This window comes from Peromyscus maniculatus, chromosome 3 (genome assembly GCF_049852395.1).
Source record: "Peromyscus maniculatus bairdii isolate BWxNUB_F1_BW_parent chromosome 3, HU_Pman_BW_mat_3.1, whole genome shotgun sequence".
NCBI lineage: Eukaryota > Metazoa > Chordata > Mammalia > Rodentia > Cricetidae > Peromyscus > Peromyscus maniculatus.
The window spans coordinates 111,184,905-111,206,272 of NC_134854.1; the positions used below are offsets into that span (position 1 = coordinate 111,184,905).

General features: G+C 52.9%; 1 protein-coding gene across 2 annotated transcripts in view; it reads left to right on the plus strand.

Annotated features, from left to right (window-relative positions):
- Nucleotides 1-14,046, plus strand: part of Mgll (monoglyceride lipase) — a 105,801-nt gene extending 91,755 nt beyond the window's left edge. For both annotated transcript variants that reach the window (XM_042274496.2, XM_042274498.2), the window contains 3 exons: nucleotides 3,201-3,290; nucleotides 8,558-8,773; nucleotides 11,244-14,046. In XM_042274496.2, the coding sequence (XP_042130430.1) occupies nucleotides 3,201-3,290; nucleotides 8,558-8,773; nucleotides 11,244-11,369 (432 nt within the window). In that variant the 3' untranslated portion in view covers nucleotides 11,370-14,046. The remainder of the gene's footprint in view (nucleotides 1-3,200; nucleotides 3,291-8,557; nucleotides 8,774-11,243) is intronic.
- The last annotated feature ends 7,322 nt before the right edge of the window (nucleotides 14,047-21,368 follow it).

Sequence of the window (21,368 nt, forward strand, 5' to 3'; positions counted from 1 at the left end):
AGGAGCTGGTGCTTAAGCAGCGCACTCCCCCATCCCGAGGGCTAGCACAGGAACTCCAGGGGGGCAGGAGCAACTGTGTTTCAGTGGTTACTCTGGCACCCCCCCCCCAATACAGGCCGGCCGAGGCCGGGTGTGTTCCCACCACATCTCCCCACTGGGCTTTAGGCTGCTGGGGGAAATAAAGAGGTCGCCAGGACACAGCCTCTATGTTGGGAAGGGAGGTGAGACCACAGTCCACTGTTCATCTCTGTGGGGGAACAGCCCGTTTGAAAGCAACACATCTCAGAAAGTAGTGACCTCTCCCTCAACCCCTCAGTTTTCCTTAAAAGCTTTCTTTAGCTGCCCAAATGTTCCTCGTTAATGGAGGAAGGAGCCTGCTGACTGGCAAAGAATTATTTTCCCTGTAAGTCTCCCCTGGAGGCAGATTCCCTGGCACCGGGGCCCCTCCTCCGCAGCCCCCTGTGGAACTAGAAGTGGCCCCAGCCATCCCAGTCCTTGTCTCCAACTTGAACCTCAGTGTCTGCTTGAGAGCCCCGGGGTGGAGGCCTCGGCACCTCCAGGCATCGATGCTTTGGTTTGGGAGGGGCTGGCAGCAGGTTGGGGTGTCTCTGTGCATTGAGCAGTCCTGAAGAGGACTGTGCCCAGGGCCACATGGGATCAGGTGACATGGCAGCAAGAGAGGGGTCTGGTGGTGGGTCTGTCGAAGGGCAAATGGCACTGTACGGGCTTCCTCAGTGCTGAGGCAGTCTCCGCCCCTCTATTTTGCTGTCCCTCTTAGCTGGTCCCCTCTCACTGTCTGCCCATGAATGCGGCTGAGAGCACTGATCTGTACCATAAACAGTCAGCCACTGCAGCTGCGGATGCTCCCTGCAGTGGCAGGCTGGATGATCAAGTGATCTGTCAATTGATCCATCCATTCGGCAGGAAGGATTCTGCAGTGGGTAGCCAGCTGTCCCTGACTCGTGGCTGTGGCATTGAGGGTGGGCAAAAAGTCATTTGGATCGAGCGGAAGGGGACAGTGCCTGGGACAGTGGCATCAGCACACCTGTCTTCCTGTTGCCTGGGACCTTGCTGCAACCTCTGAGAATATCAGGGATAGAGTGGGCCAACCATCAGCACACCAGGAATTGTGGAGAACAGCAGAGTATCTGGAAGTCAGTTCCGTGAAACTTTGTGGTAGTGCAAAGATTTCCCCATAGCAATACTGCTGCTGGACTCCAGTGCTCAAGGAGGCTGTGGCCCTGAACAACCCTTTTGCTGCAGTCTGAGTCCAGGGAAGGCCACAGGGCTACAGCCCACAGCTTCCTTGCACTTACTGATTGTTTTCACTTCATCCCTAGATTTTGTAGCTTTTGAAAAGCACAGCTCCCAGCTCCAGAACTCAGGCTCCCAAGAAAGCCCCTGCTTCTTGGGTTTTACAGATGTTTCCTCCAAGTGTTTGTCAGCATTCCTAGTTCCTAAGCCCTTCCCTCTCAGCTTAAGTACTGAGCTGCTGCATAAAACCCAGCTCACACACACTCACACAAATACACTAACACACACACACACACACACACACACACAACACACACACACACTCATACACAACTCTTCCACCCAGGTGGCTTCACAGAGTGAAACCTGTTAACACCCCACATGGTGTTCAGATAAGAGTCCTCCTGTGTCTACACTGGCCTGTCCACCATTGGAGTCCAGGGCTCTGGCACCCTGACACAGTAGTAGCAGCAGCAATCAACACCAGTGAGCTTTGCTGGCTGGGATACCAAGGTGCATTCAGAGTGCAGTTAGCTAAGATATTCTCAGAGGTAGGAGTTGTGGGCAGTACCCTCTAGGGACAGTCAGTTCAGAGTGCATTCCAACACAGGGTCTGTTGGGGGCAAATCAGGCCTTGCTCTGCCTGGTCCTTGGTGGCTGACTATGAGTACAGAGAAGTCAGGTTGGCTGAATGAGCCTGGGGGAGGCCTGGCTACAGCATCATCTGGAGAACATCAGTGGATGCTGTGATCATCAGAAAGAAGAATTAGAGCTCTCAGGTGCTATCATGGAGAGACAGGCAGAGAAAGGAGGGACAGTCCAAGCCACAGGACAAAAAGGACAGATGTGTCTTCACTCAGCCCTGCTGACCACTGGGAGGCCAAGGCTCCATTGTCCCAATAATTTTTTTTTGTTGTTGTTGTTTTTTTTTTTTTTACCAATTCTGGATGACGGTTAAGCCCTACTCACAAATGTAGTAAAGATCAAAAGGCAGGGCCACCTAGCACAGAGGCTCTCTGTGCACAAGCAGTTCACCCACTATCAAGAGACCAACCTGTGTGCCAAGCGCCCTCCACACTTGCTAAGAACTCACCCTCTGCCAGCTGGGTCCCAGGGTTCTGATTTCAGCATTTCACAGCTCACTTTTGAAATAGCTTCTTTCGCCCCAAGTGTCTGCACTTGCTGCAGACGTGAAATTAAACAGTCTCTCTCAGAAGGCAGACGTGCAAGATTGGGTCTTCTGCCTTCCTGGGAATATCTGAGATCCAAAGTGGGGCTGGGCTGAGGCCAGAGTCAGGCTCATCGTGTTCACTAGGCATGTATAGAATGCCAGGCTTATCACACAGAGTGGTATTAATCTCCCCTGTGGTTGGTTCATTTGGGGGGAATGACAGGGTCCCTATTGGCAGCTGTGCCAACAGAGCTCAGCATTGAGGTCCAGCCTGTGTTCCTGGCTCACGGAGCTGGGAACCAGACAGGGGGCTCCTTCCCTTTGCCACAGGACTTCCTGTTCAGGCTGGTGGCGGCTTGTTTTCCATGTGGTAGAACGTAACATGCAAGTGATTCTCTCTGATCCAAGCTGCCCTGCTTCCTTCGCTTGCTGACAACTGATCCAATGATTCTGACTCCGCTGTGTCGTTTCGGTGCCTTGGGGGAAGGGGTGCATTCAAGGGCACAGCCCCATCAGTGGCTCTCAAAAGTAATTCACAATTACATCTGCTGTGTGGTTATGTCTGCACAGGATCCAGAGCCAGAAAACAGACCCGGTGGTTGCACCAGCAGGAAAGCAGCCCTGTGTCAGGGCCCTGCATCAAGCAGCATCCCTGAGTCCTGAGCATCAAGGCCACGGCGCTCGGCTTGGGTGTCAGCTCCTTGCCCAGGTGGTACCCTAGCCCTCCAGTACGGATGGCCTGCACTCATGACTCTCGTTTTGCCTCCCTGCCCAGGTCCTTGCTGCCAAAGTGCTCAACCTTGTCCTGCCAAACATGTCCTTGGGGCGCATCGACTCCAGCGTGCTGTCCCGGAACAAGTCGGAGGTGGGTGCGGCTGGACAGAGAGGTGTTGGGAACAATAAGCAGGTGAAGGCGGGGAGGGCCCAGTGAGACCTGAACTCAGCTGGCTCCTAGGCACTCTGCTCCCATTTCTGGGTGGTGGGGAGATGGGGGACATAGTGGACATAGTGCAGTGAGAAGTGTTGTCCTTGCCTTAGGGGTTAGGGGAAGGTGGAGAATCTGAGCACCACTCCAGACAACCAGAGAACTTGATGGAGGACATGCTGTATGGTTAGGCCTCTCTTGGTTGCAAGTGACAGAAACCTAAGTCAAAGAGATTCAAGGAGCCACGGGATGGCCCAGTGATTATGAGAGCTTCCTGCTCTTGTAGAGGACCCCAGTTAGGTTCCCAGAACCCCACACTGGTGGCTCACAACTGCCTATAACTCCAGCTTCAGGGAATCTGACACCCTCTTCTGACCTCCTCCAGCACCCCCACACACACGATGTACACATAAAAATAAAAAATAAATGAAGGGATTTAAGCACAAGAGGGCATTTCCTGGTAACAGGAACTGAAGGCTTCAGGCAGAGTTGGATCAGGGATCAACATCTCTATAAGAGTCTGCCCTTTCTCTCTGTCTCTCCCCGACCAGCACCTCTGCTTGGCTTTATCCCCATCCAGGCTGTCCCCTAGTTAAGGCAAAGAAACCATTAGCCTTATTACCCGAGCAACCCAAGTGCCAAGGCAATGCCACTTCCCTAGACATCCCAGGCTGCCTGTCTGCTGTGTAAGACCTGCAGGATCTGTCCAGGAAATGGGTAGGGCTAGCCCCATCTAGACTCTGGGCTCAAAGAAAGGAAGGCAGGTGCTGCATCGTGGAGGTAGTAATTGACAGACCCCTGTCATAGGTGTGAGAAGACCTGCCTGGGGTTCCCACTGCTGGGCTAGCCTGAGAAGCTGCCCTGGGGTTCCCACTGCTGGGCTAGCCTGAGAACCTGCTGGGAGTTCCCACTGCTGGGCTAGCCTGAGAAGCTGCCCTGGGGTTCCCACTGCTGGGCTAGCCTGAGAACCTGCTGGGAGTTCTCACTGCTGGGCTAGCCTGAGAAGCTGCCCTGGGGTTCCCACTGCTGGGCTAGCCTGAGAACCTGCTGGGAGTTCCCATTGCTGGGCTAGCCTGAGAACCTGCTGGGAGTTCCCACTGCTGGGCTAGCCTGAGAACTTGCTGGGAGTTCCCACTGCTGGGCTAGCCTGAGAACTTGCTGGGAGTTTCCACTGGTAGATTGAGCCTGAAAACTTGAAGGCTTGAAGGAGCAACCCTGGACATGTGGAAGATACCAGAATTACCCTGACAACTAATCAAATTGGTTGCCACTCTTCTGCCTCCGTTTCCTTTCTTGTCTTAGGAGCTTGAATCACAGGCTCCCAAAGACCCTGGACCCCTACCCCAGAGTGGGGACTCTGACAACCCAGTGGCCTAGCCTTCTTTCCTAAGCAGTCAGACTCCGGCTTCCTGGCCAGGTTCCACCCTGGGGCACATGCAGGACCAGGGGGCAGATAATGCCGTTATCCTGCGGGAGGGTGGAGAGGCCCCTAGGCTATGAGGCCAGCTGATGTAAGAGACAGGTAAGAGGCTGGGACGTTGCTCAGTGTTGTTGAGCTTGGATGGGTGCTGGCTGGTGAGCCCAATCAAGGAGAGACAAAGAGGGGCTTCCCTTGGGAATCTGCACCCAACAGCAGGTTATCCATCTTCCTACGCAAAAGGCAAAGAGGAAGAAAGGAAAATGAAGTCATTCCAGCCCCTCCTCTTGAAGAACAGCAACTCATTTCTGAGGTCTTATGGAGGATGGAGGGTGCTGTGAAGGACCGCTCTCAGGTTCCACAACTCCCAGTTGCCACCTGTGTCCTTTGGGCCAGCTAGAGAGCTTAAGATGTCTACCTCAGGGGACATAGAACTGGAGGCGCCGGGCAGCCTGAAGATCTCAGCCTTCAAGTGGCTAGAGCCACATTCATTCCTCAGGAGAGTCTCTGCCTCCCTGCTGTCTTTGAACCTGTGCTGAGCATTAAAAATAGCTGCTCTACCCACCCAAGGGAAATGGTGAGAAGAGGCACCACCCAGCAGCATACAGCGGGAGTCTTGAGGCTCATCCTTAGGGGGCACATTGCCCATGGTGCCCTGCCCTACAGCTAGAAAAGCCTCAAAGCACCCAACAACAATGCTCCCCCGACTAGCCAGTGCAGGATGGTGGAGGACTAGAGAGAGGACTCTGCAGCTAGGGGCTAGGGGCTAGCTCAGGGGGAAGGCCAGAAGGTGGGGTCTGGGGAAGCAGGCGGCTCCCTTGGCCGGAAGACCACAGAGGTTTCCTTGGGTTTGCTGTGGCACAGTCCTCCGGCCCACCCAACACTGTTCGTGCTGCTTTACAATGGCCGGTCCTGAGTCTTGTTCCCTGTGGAGCTTCCTGAAGCAATGACCTTATTTCCACACCTTCTGGACACCATAGCCCCCTCTGTCCCCCATAACTTTGGAAGTTATGGAAGCTTGGGTCAAAAGAGAGCAAATCATTCACCCAACAGCAGTTCCTGAAGTCAGAATTTGAGCTCAGGTTCGTCTCTGGCCCGAGTGCACTTGACACTAACACACTGGGAACAAAAACAAAGCTGTCAGCACACACATACACACACACACACACACACACACACACACACACACACACACACCACAGAGAGAGCTCTTTTATTAAAATCACTGTGTGCCGCAGACAGCTGCAAGAGATACACAAATGTTTCATGGACCCTACTTCACACAACAGGAAGGAAGGTGTCCAGCCAGGTGTTGACCCTATATAAATGCATAGCCAGTCACTCCCCGCCCATGCTCATCCCATCCTTAGCCCTGACAACCATGAATATCTCTAAAATGCTAGCCGAGCTGACTCAGTGCAGCTCTTTCCAGACATGCCTGAAGTCCTTACCTCCACCCTTAGAGCCACAAGAGAGAAAAAAAAGCAAACAGTGACCAGACCAAAGGATTTGGAGCCTCCCTCGATCTCCCTGAGTGGCCCGTGTGCCTCCCTCCCTCCCTCCCTCCCTCCCTCCCTCCCTCCCTCCCTCCCTCCCTCCCTCCCTCCTGTCCTTGCTACAGTTCTGTCTGGGATCTGCCTTGCCTTGGCATGGTTGGTGCTCCTTCCCTAGAAGGTGCCATTGTGTAAACAATGTCTATGAGACCTGGAAATAGAAACAAAGCTGAGATCGGGAAGTGGCCGGGGCCAGGAAGCAGTTAAACCCAGGAGTAGACTCCTTTGGGACCTAGCATACTGGAACACTCCAGGGAGCAGGATGAAGCCTCTGGAAGGATATTGATAGTGGACTTTGTGCAGCAGGTGGGCTGGAGCCCCCAAGGCCATTATCCCCAGAGGAGACCAGCACAGATGCAGCATGAACATATTCACAAGTAGCAATATGGTAGACAAGATCAGGTTTCTTCCCCTGCCCCATGCCTTCTCAGAGTCAACACACCCTTTCTGCTACTGAACACTTCTAGGTGTGACCCTTGCCTTAGTAGTTGCTCTCACTCCTTAGAGAATAAAGCAAATCCTTGACCCAAAGCACGTGGCTAGTTCCTTTACTTGCTTCTTATTGGCCAGGATCTGGTCACATGACCACACCTAGCTGCAAGAGAGGCTGAGATGTGTGCTCTTTAGCTGGAAGGTTGTATGCCCTGCCCAATACCAAGGGCTCTATAAGGAGAGCAGGAGCTGAGGTACTGACACCAGTGGGCCTCTGGACCTCTCCGTGTCTTGGTTTCCTCTCCTGTATCGTGTGGGTAAGAAGAGCCTTGATTCCATTGTGAGGCACTGCACCCGTAGGAGGAGCTCAGACGGCAACTGTTGGTCTGCCACACATGGGGTCCTGAACGGTACCCCCAACACCAGGTTATGCCCAAGGCATGTCTTTGATAGGTACCCCAGCCCTTGCTTCCACTCTCACTTACCAGCAAGACTTGGCCGACCTCAAGCCTAGGGCTCTTCTGGTGGCCCCATAACTCTCTTCCAAGTTTCCCTGGAGACCCTGAAAGAGACCTATGGTGGCCTGGGTTCATGGCCAGCTGTCCCCACACTGCCCCTGCACTGCTCCGTCAGACTCGAGTCCTCTCTTAGCCTGCCGAACAGATGGCCTGGCTCTGTGGGGTTCTCGCCAGCTCAGCTGCAAGAAGTGTTTAATCCGTCTCGTGCAGCTCATCACAAATGGTCAGCTTGGAGGGGCTCAGATCCAGGATGTCAGAGTGACTGCAGGACAGCCTGTCCCTCCTTACATGGGTCTGGAATTGGGGCCAAAGCCTTTGGAGGGGTGGGAGCACCATCCAGGCAACAGAAGTGGGTGATCTTAAGTCGGGGCTCAGAGACCCCCAGCTTGTATCAGGCCCAGCAGCCTTCAGTTCTCCTCACTTTGGTCCCTCCATCTGGTTGTCTCAAAGTCTCTCTGCTCAGAGTCTGTCTGCAAGGAGAAAAGGAAGCAACGGGTGTCACAGCTTCACACCTATTCTGGGGAGCCTAAGAGACTCGTAAGGGGAAGGGCTTCCTGCTCCAGCCCTTCTATCTGCATGCCCATCACTCCACATAGAGACAGCCCTGGGAAGGAGGACAAACAACCCCCCACACACACCGTAACGTGCCTCAGCACCGTCAGAGCTGCTCATGCCAAATAACCTGAGTAGATGGCATGGGGCTCTTGTACTTTGTTTTATATGTATATTTTGAAACAAGGTCAATGTGACCTTGAAATTAAGCTCCTCCTACTTTGGCCTCCCAAGGGCTGGGATCATAAGCATGTGTCACCATGCATGGCTATGTTGCTGATTATATCTGTAAAAATCCACCTTAGTATTAGAAAATCTCTACAGACTTTTATGTGGACAGCCCCCCCCCCCCCTTTCCTTGGACTCCACATGGGAGAATCCGAACATGCTGTTTCTTATCTGTCCTGCACAGCCCAGCATTTCTATAGCACCGACCTTGGCCTACATCTGATAAGCATCTAGAGATGGCTGAAGCACAGGGAAGAGTGTGTGTGGGCTCTACACAAACAATATATCAAGCTCCATGAGGTGCCTGAGCATCATCTCAGACTTTGGGGATCCTGGACCCGCTCCCCAATGTGTGCTGAGTCAGAGCTGTGTGTGAAACATGTTCAGGTCCGAGTGCAGAGGTGCTGAGCACAGTTCAGACCCTCGTTCCAGGAGCTGAACACACTGCCAGTCTCCACAGGACACCCTCTCAGGAGCCCACAAGCTGACAGAATCTCCTCCTCTCAGGTCGACCTGTACGACTCCGACCCACTCATCTGCCGCGCAGGGGTGAAGGTGTGCTTTGGCATACAGCTGCTGAACGCCGTCTCCAGGGTGGAGCGTGCGATGCCCAAGTTGACGCTGCCGTTCCTGCTGCTGCAGGGTTCTGCTGACCGGCTGTGTGACAGCAAAGGTGCCTACCTGCTCATGGAATCGTCCCGGAGTCAGGACAAGACACTCAAGGTAAGGGGCAGGAGGCCATGTCCCAAGGGGTCTTGGGGGGGCCTGCCTGGCTGCGAAGCAATGGTGAGAGGTTAGAGGCAAATGAACTTTGTGGCAGCACCTGGGTCCCCAGGCCGTGGCGTCACAAAAATGAACCTCACAGAGGAGGAAACTAACCCGATGGTATGGGCAAGAAGAAAGCTGCGGCTGGGCACAGGAGACAATGTCTTATCCAAGCTGCAGGGCTCGCTGCAGTTCCCCAGTGCCCTCTGCACCTGCCACAGCTCAGAGTCCACGGGTCCTGGGGCCTCAGGACACGCAGGGACCGTGGGGTCAGGGAGTGCAGGTTCTGGGGCGCTTGGTCGAGTCTGGTCTGCAAGGGCATCTGCAGGGGTTGGCTCTGTGGTTGGAGCCCCTGAGGACAGGCCACAACTTGATGATGGGACATGTTTGACACAAGGAACAGAGTACCACTCGGTGGCGTTCAAGACAGATGCTTTCTGGGTCCAGATAGACTTACCCTTTGTCCCACTGAACTAAGAGGCACCCCAACTGAGGTGGTGAGGCCCTGCTGGGTACTAGTCAATGTGGAACCCTGACACTGAAGCATACCCACCCCCTTGCCCACATTGTTGGGCTCCTGGCCTGGGCAGATGTGAGGGTGCCACAGAATCTGGGCTATATCCTCACTGTGTTACAAAGACAGCCAGGTGACGCTTCAAAAGTGGTGGAGTCAGTATTTGAACTGAGGTCCTTGGACTTGAGTCCACAGTCCCTCCCAACCCTGCAGCACTCTGGCAGAGACTTGTGTCTTTGCAAATTGTCAAGGGCTTCTCAGTGGTGGAGCTCTTGCTTCATCGGGGGGCCCAGGGTCCCATCCTAGCTCCAGACTCGCAGGAGAATCAGCTTTTTACTCACTCAGCGGTCATCCATCGCTTCTGCAACTCCTGTTTATTGAGTTCTGACTTTGTGGAGGTCCCGAGGAGGACCTGACAAAGGCTCCCCCACTTCTGGAGCCCGTACCCTAGTAGGTGAGCAAAGAGAAAATGGATGCTCAGGATAGCTGTGGATAGGGTTCAGGGTCTGTAAGACAGAGGGATACTTGGGCACTCCCCTCCCATGAAGCAGGCAATCCAAAAACTAACAGGGAGAGTAGCCACAGAAGAACATTCCAGACCAAGCAAGGGAAGGGAGGGGGGGATGGCAGGCTCTTGGTTTTGGCACAGGGAGCAACTGTGAGAACAAGGCTGGCCCAGGGGGAGGAGCTCATAAGATAAAGCGTTCACAGCCGAGGTGAGGAAGCAAGCACGTCGCCTTCAGAGGCGAGACGCCTGAGCACAATCCCACCTCAAGAGCTAGTGCCCACGCCACATGGAGGCTTCTGGAGGATGCAAATGTACTGGAAAGCAAAATGAGCCAGGCTCAGAAAGCTAAGCGTGGCAAGCTCTTATGGACATGCAAATCCCTAAGCCTGCACTATAAACGTTCAAATTATGATTCCCAAGGCTGGGAGAGTGAGGAGGGAGACCCAGGAAGACAGGCAGGCCAGGGGCAAATGCAGTGAGGTGGCTGCGTCCTGGTGTCCTGTAGCCCATCGGCTAGCTGAAACTAGAAGAGGCATGTTGAGTGCTCTTAGACAGAGAAGTCAGGGACCGGGGGCAATGGCTGTGTTGATTGCTCCACACAATACTCAAGGATGCTTGCTCCTGGGGTTTGGGCCTGTAAGAGCAAGGAGGCTGCAGTGCCCCTCTGAGACTGGTGACCCCAGCAGACCGCAGAGAGAAATCCTAAGGCAAATGGCAAGTATGTAAGTCTCACTTCCGAAGAGGGCTGACTGGAGGGACATCCTCGTCAGCCTCGTAGTACGCGTTTCTAAGCCATGGGCGGTTACTAGACTGTTGGGGCTATAGGAGCCACTAGAAAGGGAGGGAGCTGACCAGGACAGAACAGAACCACAGTGTGTTTGAGGGCCGCTGATCTGCCTCTGGATGCTGCTGGTAAGTCCAGAGTCATCCAAACATCAAGTGTCTCTGGGTAGGGCAAGTGAGACCCCTGGAGACCTGGCCAAGGGCCACTGCTATGGGTTGTAGGGAAGAGGGGAGTAGAGATGGAGGGGGCGGTGATGGAAGTGATGGGGGCGTGAAGATGGACAGAGCTTCCTGGCAGGAAGGTTCCGGGGAATCTAAGCTGTACCAGCAACTGGAGAGCCCCTGGAACAGCACGGAATGCCCAGACTGTTGGAAAATTGTAGTTTGTGATTAGAGGCGACCCATACCTGCCTTCTCGGCTACCAGGAGCCTGAGATGGGGAGATGGCTTAGGGCTAGACATTTAGGGCTAGCCTAAACAACATGGCAGTGTCCCACCTGAAAATGAACTAGGGGGACCACTGGGAATGATTGCCGAGTGAGCTCGTCAGTGTGGCCTTGTGCGCTCCTGTGCTCTGCCTGTCCCCCACACCGGGTCTAACTCCCTGGCTCTTCTGATTGCAGATGTATGAAGGTGCCTACCACGTTCTCCACAAGGAGCTTCCAGAAGTGACCAACTCTGTCCTCCATGAAATAAATACGTGGGTCTCTCACAGGACAGCAGCAACAGGAGCCGGGTGCCCACCCTGAACGTACTGGCCAGGCAACCAGCTTGTGGTCTGGGGGAAGCAGGCAGAGGAGGGGCAGTGCCGGCTGGCTTTAAAAAAAAAAAAAAAAAAAAAAAAAAGAATCACAAATTGGAGGGACCCCCTAGTGCAATTTACTCTGAAAAAAAAAAAAGATAATTTGTCATATATAAGGCGACTGGCCACTGGCTCTACCACCCTAGGGGGTAGGCACTTTATGAAAGAGGGAGTATATTTTCCACACAGAGACTGTGTTGGAATGTCCTTTGAATCAAAAAAAAAAAAAAGAATGCAGCCTCTGCCCACCTCTCCCAGCTCCCGTGGGGTTCAGGGACTCTCTTGCAGTCCCCGGTCCCAGCCTGCAATAATCAGAGGTCTCTTTCCTCCTGTCCCAAGCCCTCTCTGACTGGCTGTTCTCTGGCATGTGATGAGGTGGCCTGTGTCCCCAGAGCGAGCTCCTTAGTGGGCTCACGTGCCCCTCCAAGGCACTTCCTCAAAACGGGCAGCCACCCTATGACCTGGTCAGCGAGGACGTCTCAGATGAAAGCCAGGCTGCTGGGAGGGAGGGTGGCCCTGCAGCTCGTCTCCCCCACACAGCTCTTCCCCCCTGCTGGGAGTGGGGTGACCCGCAGCATGTGGTATGTATTTAGGAAGGTCCCTTCTCTCAGGTCGCTAAGTACTCCATGCTGAGGAGGGTGGCTTTGAAGATAGGTGTTTAATATATACGCTATATTCTAAAGTAAAGACTATATGGAGCTTGGACCGCTTTGGAAGAACTGGTACCCCACATGGGGCCAGTCTGCCGAGGGCCCCAGTCCCCTAATTGAGGGCTAGCTGGCTCTTCTTGCACAGGGCATGGAGGACTGTGGCCTGGGCTGTCCCTCTGTCCAGAGCCGCTAGGAGTTTCCTTCCAGTAGCACAGCTACCTCTGGTGGCCCGGGAGACTCTCATGAAGCCATGGTGCTGGCTGCCCGCCCAGGGTAGCAAGAGCACTCAGTGACCACCCGCCGACGAGGACCACAGCCCTCCGCACCCCACCGCAGGTCGCAGCAGGATGGCCCACCTGGCCTCAGAGAGGCTGCCCTGGAGCAGTGAAGTCCGAGCCCCCTGACCTCTCAGGTGCCCGCCCAGAGGCCTGCCCCAGGCCTCACTTAGCGCCAGCAATAACCGGGGCTCACCGCCCTCTCGGAGCACTTTCGTCTTTACAGAGGGGCTTGCTGTTACCTCAGGGGTCTTGTTAGTGCACGGAGGACCCTGGGAAGGGGTGCTGCTGCCAGGGGAGAACTGCCCGGCTGCAGGGGGCGGAGAGTGGGCCCTTGATCCTCCAGGAAGCTGCAATCCAGGGCCCTGTGGTCTCGGAGGAGGCACCTGTCAACCTAGGCCCTGTCCTTTCTGGAGTTTATCCTGGGACCCAGGGAGGGCCCTCTGCCCTCTCCAGTGACCCTGACCATGCATGGCAGTCAGAAGCTGGGCACCTGCTACAGGCCATGAGGACACCGTCCCCCTCAGCAGGCATGAGCCCTGCATGCAGGGAAGGCAGGGCCCAGGAGCTGTGCAGTGCCCCCACTTAGCTCTGGGTCTCTTCAGAAAATAAAAAGTGGGCTAAGAGGGGCAGTCAGCACTTCCGGCTGCTCAGGGAGCCCTGGACAGCAGCTGACCGGCATGGGGTGTTTCTCTTCTCCATTGAGAAAAAAAAAAAAAAAAAAAAAAAAAAGGACCCCACTCCAGACTACTGTGCCCCGGGCCCAGATCCGTGACTCTTAAAGGAGCCACCCAGGGTTGCTCCCAGAAGCACATGCTGACAATGCCATTTTCCAAACCACATGCCAGCACCCGGGCTGGTGGCTTTCATGCGTGACTTCATTTACAGCAATGCATGTGTGTCTGGTTAAAGAATCTCTAACACTAAAGGGGTGGGGGGTGATCTGAAATTGGGACTGTCCTGTGAAACCTGAAAGAGGGGACAGGGACATGAATCCATCATGTCCTGCATGACAAAATCAGGGCCAGCACAGGGCTGTCTGTAGAGAGCTGGGCCAGCCGTGTTCAGACTCTGCCCTTGGCACTTCAGGAAGCCCGACAAGCGGCTTCGTAGTCACCTCATCACCAGGACACAGAGGGACTGGGGTGTGGGAGGAATGCTAAGACACATAAGGCTTTTCCTGAAGAGGGTGGAAGCAGCGGGGGGCCATGAGAGCCCTCCCCAGGTGACGGAGGGGGTAACCAGACGCAAGCACCTTTAAGAACTTAGCACCTTCTCCAGCAAGGCTGGACTTAGCGCCTGAAAAGCTTTTTAGGAAAGGGTGCCACCTGCAGGTAGCGGGGCATCTCAGCCACTCAGCCCCAGTTCCTCGGCAGAGACAGGTCGGGGAACAGCCTCCCTCCACCACGGGCCCCTCAGCTTCCCGGTGTCCTGGGGACCCCCATGAGAGCAGTTGGGGTGCTCTAATACCACAGGGCTCTGCTCATATCCCACCCCTAGGCCACCTCACACTTTCCCTTTCTCTCCTGATTGCTCATGTAACTATCTAGGGATCACAGTGGCTCACCGGTCTGTCACCGTCACCGCGCTCCGTCACACCCCACGTGTACTCCTAGTGGGGAACCTGTACTGGCTTAGAACTACTAAAGAAACCGATGTGCACTACAGCTCACAATAATAAACCATGTGCTTTTGGAGAGACGCGCGTCTGTCTGCCTCGCGTGCTGCGTGTCAACCCTTTTGGCTAAGCGAACCACAGGCTTATGCTGGAAGCAACACTGAAGTGTCATGGGCCAGTCAGTCACCTGGTGTGAACTCAGCAGCCCTTCCAGGGCCCAATGCCAACTGGACGCGAGGATTTTATCTTCTCCCATCCATTCTTGGGGAGGTCATGCTGAAGCGCCCCGGCCCCACCCCCGCCCCCGCCCCCGCCCCCCAATGCTCAGGCAGCCGTAACTGTTTGCTGCTCTGTTGCTGTCGTGGTGGGTGCCCAGCATGGCCAAGCCCTGTCTTTAACTCATGTCTGCTCCCTGACCAAGGGTAGTCCAGGACATCTGTCGCTGGTGTCCCGGGCACCTCCCCTTGCTCCCCATAACCTCCCTGACCTAACAGCTCTGCCTTCAGAGTGTCACCCAATTCGGACTGTCTGACTTTCCCCGGAACCTATCACTATGACTGCTAGGGAACAGCAGCCCCCTCAGGGGTCCCCACCAAGCCAGCCACTGCCAGCCTCCCCATGCCTGTCCCTGCTTTCTCCCTCACTGCCCCTGTGCCATTGGATATGACACACGGCGTGTCCTCTGGGCAGCCCTCTGTCTCCTACGTGGGTTGTGAGGTGAGAAGCGCATGTTCCATCTTGTCCAGAGGGGTCCCCGGAAATACCGTGTCCTGGGGCTGTAGATGGGGAGAGGGAATGAATGGGTGGGGGGAGGGGCAGAGGGAAAGGAAGTAAACAAACGAGCATCAGGAGTAAGAACGGGTGAGAATGAATGGGGGGGGGGCTGGAAAGGGGTGAATGAAAAACAAGGGAGGGAAGAGGGAGTGACAAAATAAAACATAAAGCAGTTCTCACCTCAAAGAGGATAAAGTTTTATAGCAGCCGAACTAAGTCATGAATCAAGGCACTTCTTAAGAACACTGAGGGAAACGTTAGGAACACAGGCATAGTGGTTTGTATAATGCTGTGGATATCGCTCTATATAAATAAAACACTGATGGCCAGTGACCAGACAGGAAGTATAGGCAGGACAAGGAGAGAGGAGAATTGGGGAAAAAGGAAGAAGGGGGGAGAGACACTGCAGCCACCAACAGGACAAACAGCATGTAAAGACGCCAGTAAGCCACCAGCCATGTGGCAAGGTATAGATTTATAGAAATGGGTTAATTTAAGATAAAAGAACAGTTAGCAAGAAGCCTGCCACGGCCATACAGTTTATAAGTAATGTAAGCGTCTGAGTGATTATTTTATATGTGGATTGTGGGACTGTGGGGCTTGGTAGAACCTGGAGAGAAGCCCTCCAGCAACAGTATAAGAAATGTCCCCATAGGCTCTGGTATTTGAATACCTGGTCTGTTGGTGGCGCTGTTTGGAGAGGCTACAGAACCCTTAGGAGGTGGCGTCTTGCTGGAGGAAGTACGTCACTATGAATGGACTAAGTCACCCCTGGTCATGGCGCTTTATCACAGCAACAAAAAGTAACTAATACAAGTGAGAGCAAACCAGGGAAGCCTCTGCCGCAGTTTTTCACTCTTACTCCGCCACCCAGCTCCTGAATTAATGCACAGAGACTTATTCTTACTTATGAATGCCAGGCCTTAGCTTGGCTTGCTTTTATTTAGCTTTTCTTAAATTATCCTGTCTACCCTTTGCCTCTGGGCTTTTACCTTTCTCTAGTCTATACACCTTTCTTTCCTTCTTACTCCGTGGCTGGCTGTGGGGCTGGGTGGCTGACCCCTGGTGTCCTTTTCTCCTTCTCCTTTTCTCACTCCTCCTTCTTCTCTCTTCTTCTCTCATTTATTCTCTCTGCCTGCCAGCTCCACCTGTTTCTCTCTCCTGCCTTGCTATTGGCTGTTCAGCTATTTATTAGACCAATCAGGTGTTTTAGACAGGCAAAGTAACACAGCTCCAGAGTTAAACAAATGCAACATGAAAGAATGCAACACATCTTTGCATCATTAAACAAATATCCAGAGCATAAACAAATGTAACACATCTCAAAATAGCATTCCACAACATTATGCTGTAGACCTTAGGTGCTATCTGGTGACACTCTTAGCTTTTGGTTGATGGAAGCTGTTGGTCTGTTAGATTAACACATTTCAAAGGGCTTTCCTGTTAATCACAAGGCTGTTTGGTCAGACACAGAGGTGGGCAAGGAATGGCCATTAAAGAGGCTAGAGATGGCCCACGATAAATTGTAATTAGGTTCGGGCCCTGCCCTGTTTCAGCCTCTCTAGAGCCTTTGAAGTTCTCATCAGTCTTGCAGAAGGTTCAGTGGCAGGGCCAGCTTCTTTCCAGGAACTTTGGTTCACAGCAATGAGGGAACGGATGAACCCCCGGGGAAGGAGAAGTGGGCGTGCGCCTTTCAAAGAACAGGATAGAAATTAGAAACTGCACCTAGTACTTCTTTATATTAGAACCAACTTGCCTGTGGCAAGGCCACAGCTGGGGATGCTGGGACATGAGGCACCAGTCAGCGAAGAGGAAGGGGGTGGGACTCAGACACGGGACATGGTGGGCTGTTGCCAGATGACCTGCAGCATGGAGGCCTGTAGAGAGAAGACATGGCGGCATAGGGAGAAGACAGAACAGTGGGCCAGGGCCCAGCCGGCAGTGTCCGACAGATGGGACAAAGCTGCTCAAGAGGTAGGTGACAGGGGTATCAGGGTCCGGGAGAGAAGAGAATGTCCACCTCTGTGACCACTGGAGGGAAGAAGACTGCCAGTCAGCCCATGATGCTCACTGTCTGTTTTCTGGAGTTCTGGTTCTGCTTCCCAGGGAGGCAGGGTTCACATGACGAATGACTGGTTGAGCCCCGTCATGGCCCCATGGGTGGTGGGGTTCTGTGGTTGGTTGGAAACCCAAGGGTGCAGTGATTTGCTACAACCACAGCTGAGGCAGAGCCACACACTTCTCTGCCCCTACAGCAAGGCCTAAAGGCCAGCGTCATGGAAAACTACTGAGGTCTAAGGACCTCCACCCTTCTCCCAGACCTGGACATATGTCCCCTCCCCAAGGACCCAAAGAAGCCCACCATAGGTGTTCTAACAGTGTACCCACAAACCCTGCAGAGAGGGAGCAACCTACACAGCCAGTCAACTTTCAGAGGTCTATTCATGTCCGACCAGAGAAGCCAGCCACTTTCCCCAGACCGCACAGGCCTTAAAACTGTTCTGTACATAACCAAAGGGCTAGGCTATGGCTCGGGAGGAGTGCAGGCCCTGGGTTCCAACACACTGAAATATAACATACAAACTGTCAGGTGAGAGACAGGTGTGTCTTCATTCTAAAACCCCATTATAGATGCTGTACAGCTCCATCCCCTCAGATCTTCAAAGAGGTCTTTAGAAACTTGCTTTTCTAAAAAGGCTCTGGCTCCTCATTTGGTCCCACAGAGAAGCAGCAGGGTGACAGTCTGGCACCTCTGCCTTCATTTTGTGACTGTGTCCCTTTGGGTCAGCTGCTCACCTCTGTACCCCAGCATATTAATCACATCCCACTTCAAATTCAAAGGCACGGAAATAGTCATTGCCCCCAAAACTGCACTGACTTTGGAATCCAGGAACTGCAGAGCCCAGAAGGATAGAATGCCCCTCCATGTCAGGCCAACCCTCAGGACAGGACAACCTCCCAAGGCACACCATCCCTCAGATGAAGGCAGTTAGCCTTGAGGGAGGGGCTGTACCCTGGAGCAAACATATTTGTCCTATAGAACCAGGTCGGTCCCCTCAAAAGAAACACTGCTCGCAGAGTCAGAGCTGAGACCATACCTTGACCAGGGCTGCTGAATGGTACACCATCAGCTGAGGCCTCCATGGCTGCTCTCAGCAGGTTACAAGCCTAATGGACCTCAGAGACCTGTTCACCCTTCTGGGTGCTCAGATGTGCACCCCCTGGTGGTTGACAGGAAGCTGTAATTGACTCAAATGGAATTCTTCAAATGGAAGGATAGCCAAAGTGTGGCCCTGATTGGTGCAAATGTCCCTTTCTGGATCTATAAGCAGGAGTGCACACTGTGCTAGGAGTGATATTGGGTTTACAAGGTCTCAGACTCTGGACCTGAGCTGTAACACTAGCCGTGGAGCTAAGCTCCCCACTCAGGAGGTGTAGCCTTGGGGCAGACGAGGGAGGCTGCATCATCTTCCTGGAACCCTGGGTAGCTGTTAAAATTGCTAGGCACAGTGCTGTGTGCTTCTGATCCTAGCAAGAGAATCATAAGTTCAGGGCTGTTCTAGGCTACATGACTAGTTTTTAAGTCACTCTAGGTATGTGTCCCAGACTCAAAAGAAACCAATCTTTAGGGGCTGGAGGGATGGCTCAGAGGTTAAGAGCACTAACTGCTCTTCCAGAGGTCCTGAGTTCAATTCCTGCAACATAATGGCTCACGGCCATCTATAATGGGATCTGGTGCCCTCTTCTGGCCTGCAGGCAGAACACTATATACATAATAAATATTTTTTTTTTTTTTCGGGGAGGAAAAGGTTTATTTGGCTTACACTTCCTGATTATAGTCCATCATTGGAGGAAATCAGAACAGGAACTCAAACAGGGCAGGAACCTGGAGGCAGGAGCTAATGCATACATAGGCCATGGAGGGGTGCTGCTTACTGGCTTGCTTCCCATGGCTTGCTCAACCTGCTTTTTTTTTCCTGGTTTTTTGAGACAGGGTTTCTCTGTGTAGTTTTGGTGTCAGCCTGCTTTTTTATAGATTCCAGGACCACTAGCCCAGAGGATAATAAATAAATCTTTTTAAAAAGAAAGAAAGAAAGAAAGAAAGAAAGAAAGAAAGAAAGAAAGAAAGAAAGAAAGAAGGAAAGAAAAGAAACCGATCTTTAAAAAAAATTACTATTAGTGGTGATAAGTTCCCATGTTCGTTTTCCTATAAACAGAACCTAAAGACACTTTGCGATGAAAAGCAATGGGACACCCTAACTGGCTAGTTTGCTTCTGAAGTATGCCTGGCTGCTCTGAACAAAAGAACTGTCAGCTCCGCTCCCTTCTGCTGGCACCAGCCATCTGGAACATTCCACAGACACCTTAAGACAACTGTACAAGTTCTCTCCCAACCAGGCCCATACGAGTGACCCAGCTCCCGAAGGCATGGCCTCAGCCAGGGCTGTGTGCGGCTGGGAGAGCTCCAGATGACCCTGTCGCCATCTCCACTAAGCCAGAGGAGGAAGGGGCACGCATGGTGGTCTTTTATTTGTACTGAAATGTGATTTTATTTGTATGTTAATAAATGAAGTTGCTTGGGGGTCAGAGCTAATAACAAGCTATAGCAGAGCTGGGCTCACAGAGCTGTACCGCTCACAGGGCTGCAGGTCCTGATAGCCACGGCTGCACGCATAGCGGCCACCACCTGCTGCTGTCCAACACAGGGGAAGAAGAGCAACCAAGACCAACGCTTGAAGAGCATCTCCTTTCCTGTGGTTTCCATCTGGGTAGACTCAGCAGAAGGGCCCTGGCCAGCTGACAGACAGCAACACTAACAGAACCTGCATGCTATCCAGGCCACCGTGGGCTAAAGCCCAGAGTGATGAATCCCCAGCCTAAGCACCTGGAGTCCTGACCCTCTGGTTTTTACAGCCTGCAGCAACCAGACTCCAGCTCTCTGCAGCCCCTGGCTCTGCCAGTCTAGCCCCTTGGGACAGCCCACTGGAGAACATGTCACTTGCTCACAATTGCTCCCTGGGCAGAGCAGGAAGGATCCCATTGCCTAACAGTAGCAAGGCTGGTGTCTCTGAAAGGATCAAGCAGCCATAACAGGCTGTCAGTCTTCTCTCAGAGATCAGGCCTCAGTTTCAGTTTCCTGAGACTTGAGCAAGCAGTTTCTGGGAGGGCCATGAACAAAAGACATAGTCCTTGCAGTAGCTCCCTTTCTGCATGTACTCTGACTGCTCAAGGTTCAGCCAGTTGATTACTGTCTGGGACCCCTCACCAGCTTAGAGCTATGTGCATGGGTCAATGTGAATGTGAGAGGCCAGCCAGCCCCCATGGCAGCTCAAGGTCAAAGCCTGGGACTTGTTTAGGCCTGCCCCCAAAATGATAACTGTAACCCCCAACCAGTAAATTCAAAGGTTATACACCCTCACCCAATCACATGATGCCAAGGCTTGTAACACCCTGCTTGGGGTTTTTCCCTTTAAATAACCCCTCACCCTGAGAGTTCAGGGCCGTCCTTCTTCACCTGGCTAGCCAGTGTGTTGGATGCGGACCAAGCCAGAGCTTGCATGTTATCAATAAGCCCCTGTGTGTTTTGCACTGGATATCGGCTCTGTGGTGGTCTTGCTCGGGGGTCTCGAATGCAGGCACAACACCCTCAGCTACTCATTCTCTGTATAACCCTGGTATTTTGCCCCACTCTGTCTCCCTCTTCCTCCTCTCTCTGCTTTCTCGCACTCTCCCGCTATGGTTTTTCTTTTCTCTCTTCTCCTGCTTCTGGACAGGTCCCATCTGCTGGCCATGTTCAATCTACTCCTTTCTCCTTCTGCCCTGGACTCTTCCAGATGCCTCTGCCTGTTCTCTCTGTCTCTCTGTCTCTCTCTGTCTCTCTCTGTCTCTCTCTGTCTCTGTCTCTGTCTCTGTCTCTCTCTCTCTCTCTCTCTCTCTCACACACACACACACACACACACACACACACACACACACACACACACACTAAACACCTTCCCCTTAACTGTACCATGGAGTGATAATGTTGTCAGTTTACATATGAGTGTTTTACCTACATGAATGTATGTATATCGTGTGTATGTCTGATGCCTCTGAAGGCCAGAAGAGGGTGCTAGATTCCCTGGAACTGGAGTTACAGATGATTGTGAACCATCATGTGGATTCTGGGAATTGGGCCTACGTCCTCTGCAAGGACAGCAAGTGTATTTAACTGCTGAGCCATCTCTCCAATCCCATAGCACTGGATATTTCAGCACAAGTTTTGGGGCCTCCCAGCACCCAGCCACTTACTGTTCTTAAATACTAAAGATTCTTTTCAGGCTTAATATCATTAAGATGGATTTCAGATGAAATGTCCTGTATCCAACTTATAAAGGAAGGAATTCAGTTGTTTAGTGATGGTTCAAGATATGATATCAAGTTACAGCTAGAGTTATTTTGTGCCTGATTGTCAGCCGATCTGATTGTACTGCCCTACCTTAGTGCTCCCACGAAGTAGGAGTTTATCTGCTTAGTGAAGTTACAAGGTGGATTGTAAGTATATGACTCTAGTTGCCTTGAGCCAGGGATGGGAGAAGCTGTGGAGGAGCGTGGTTAATCCCCTCTGTCGCTGCAAACATAGCACTTAT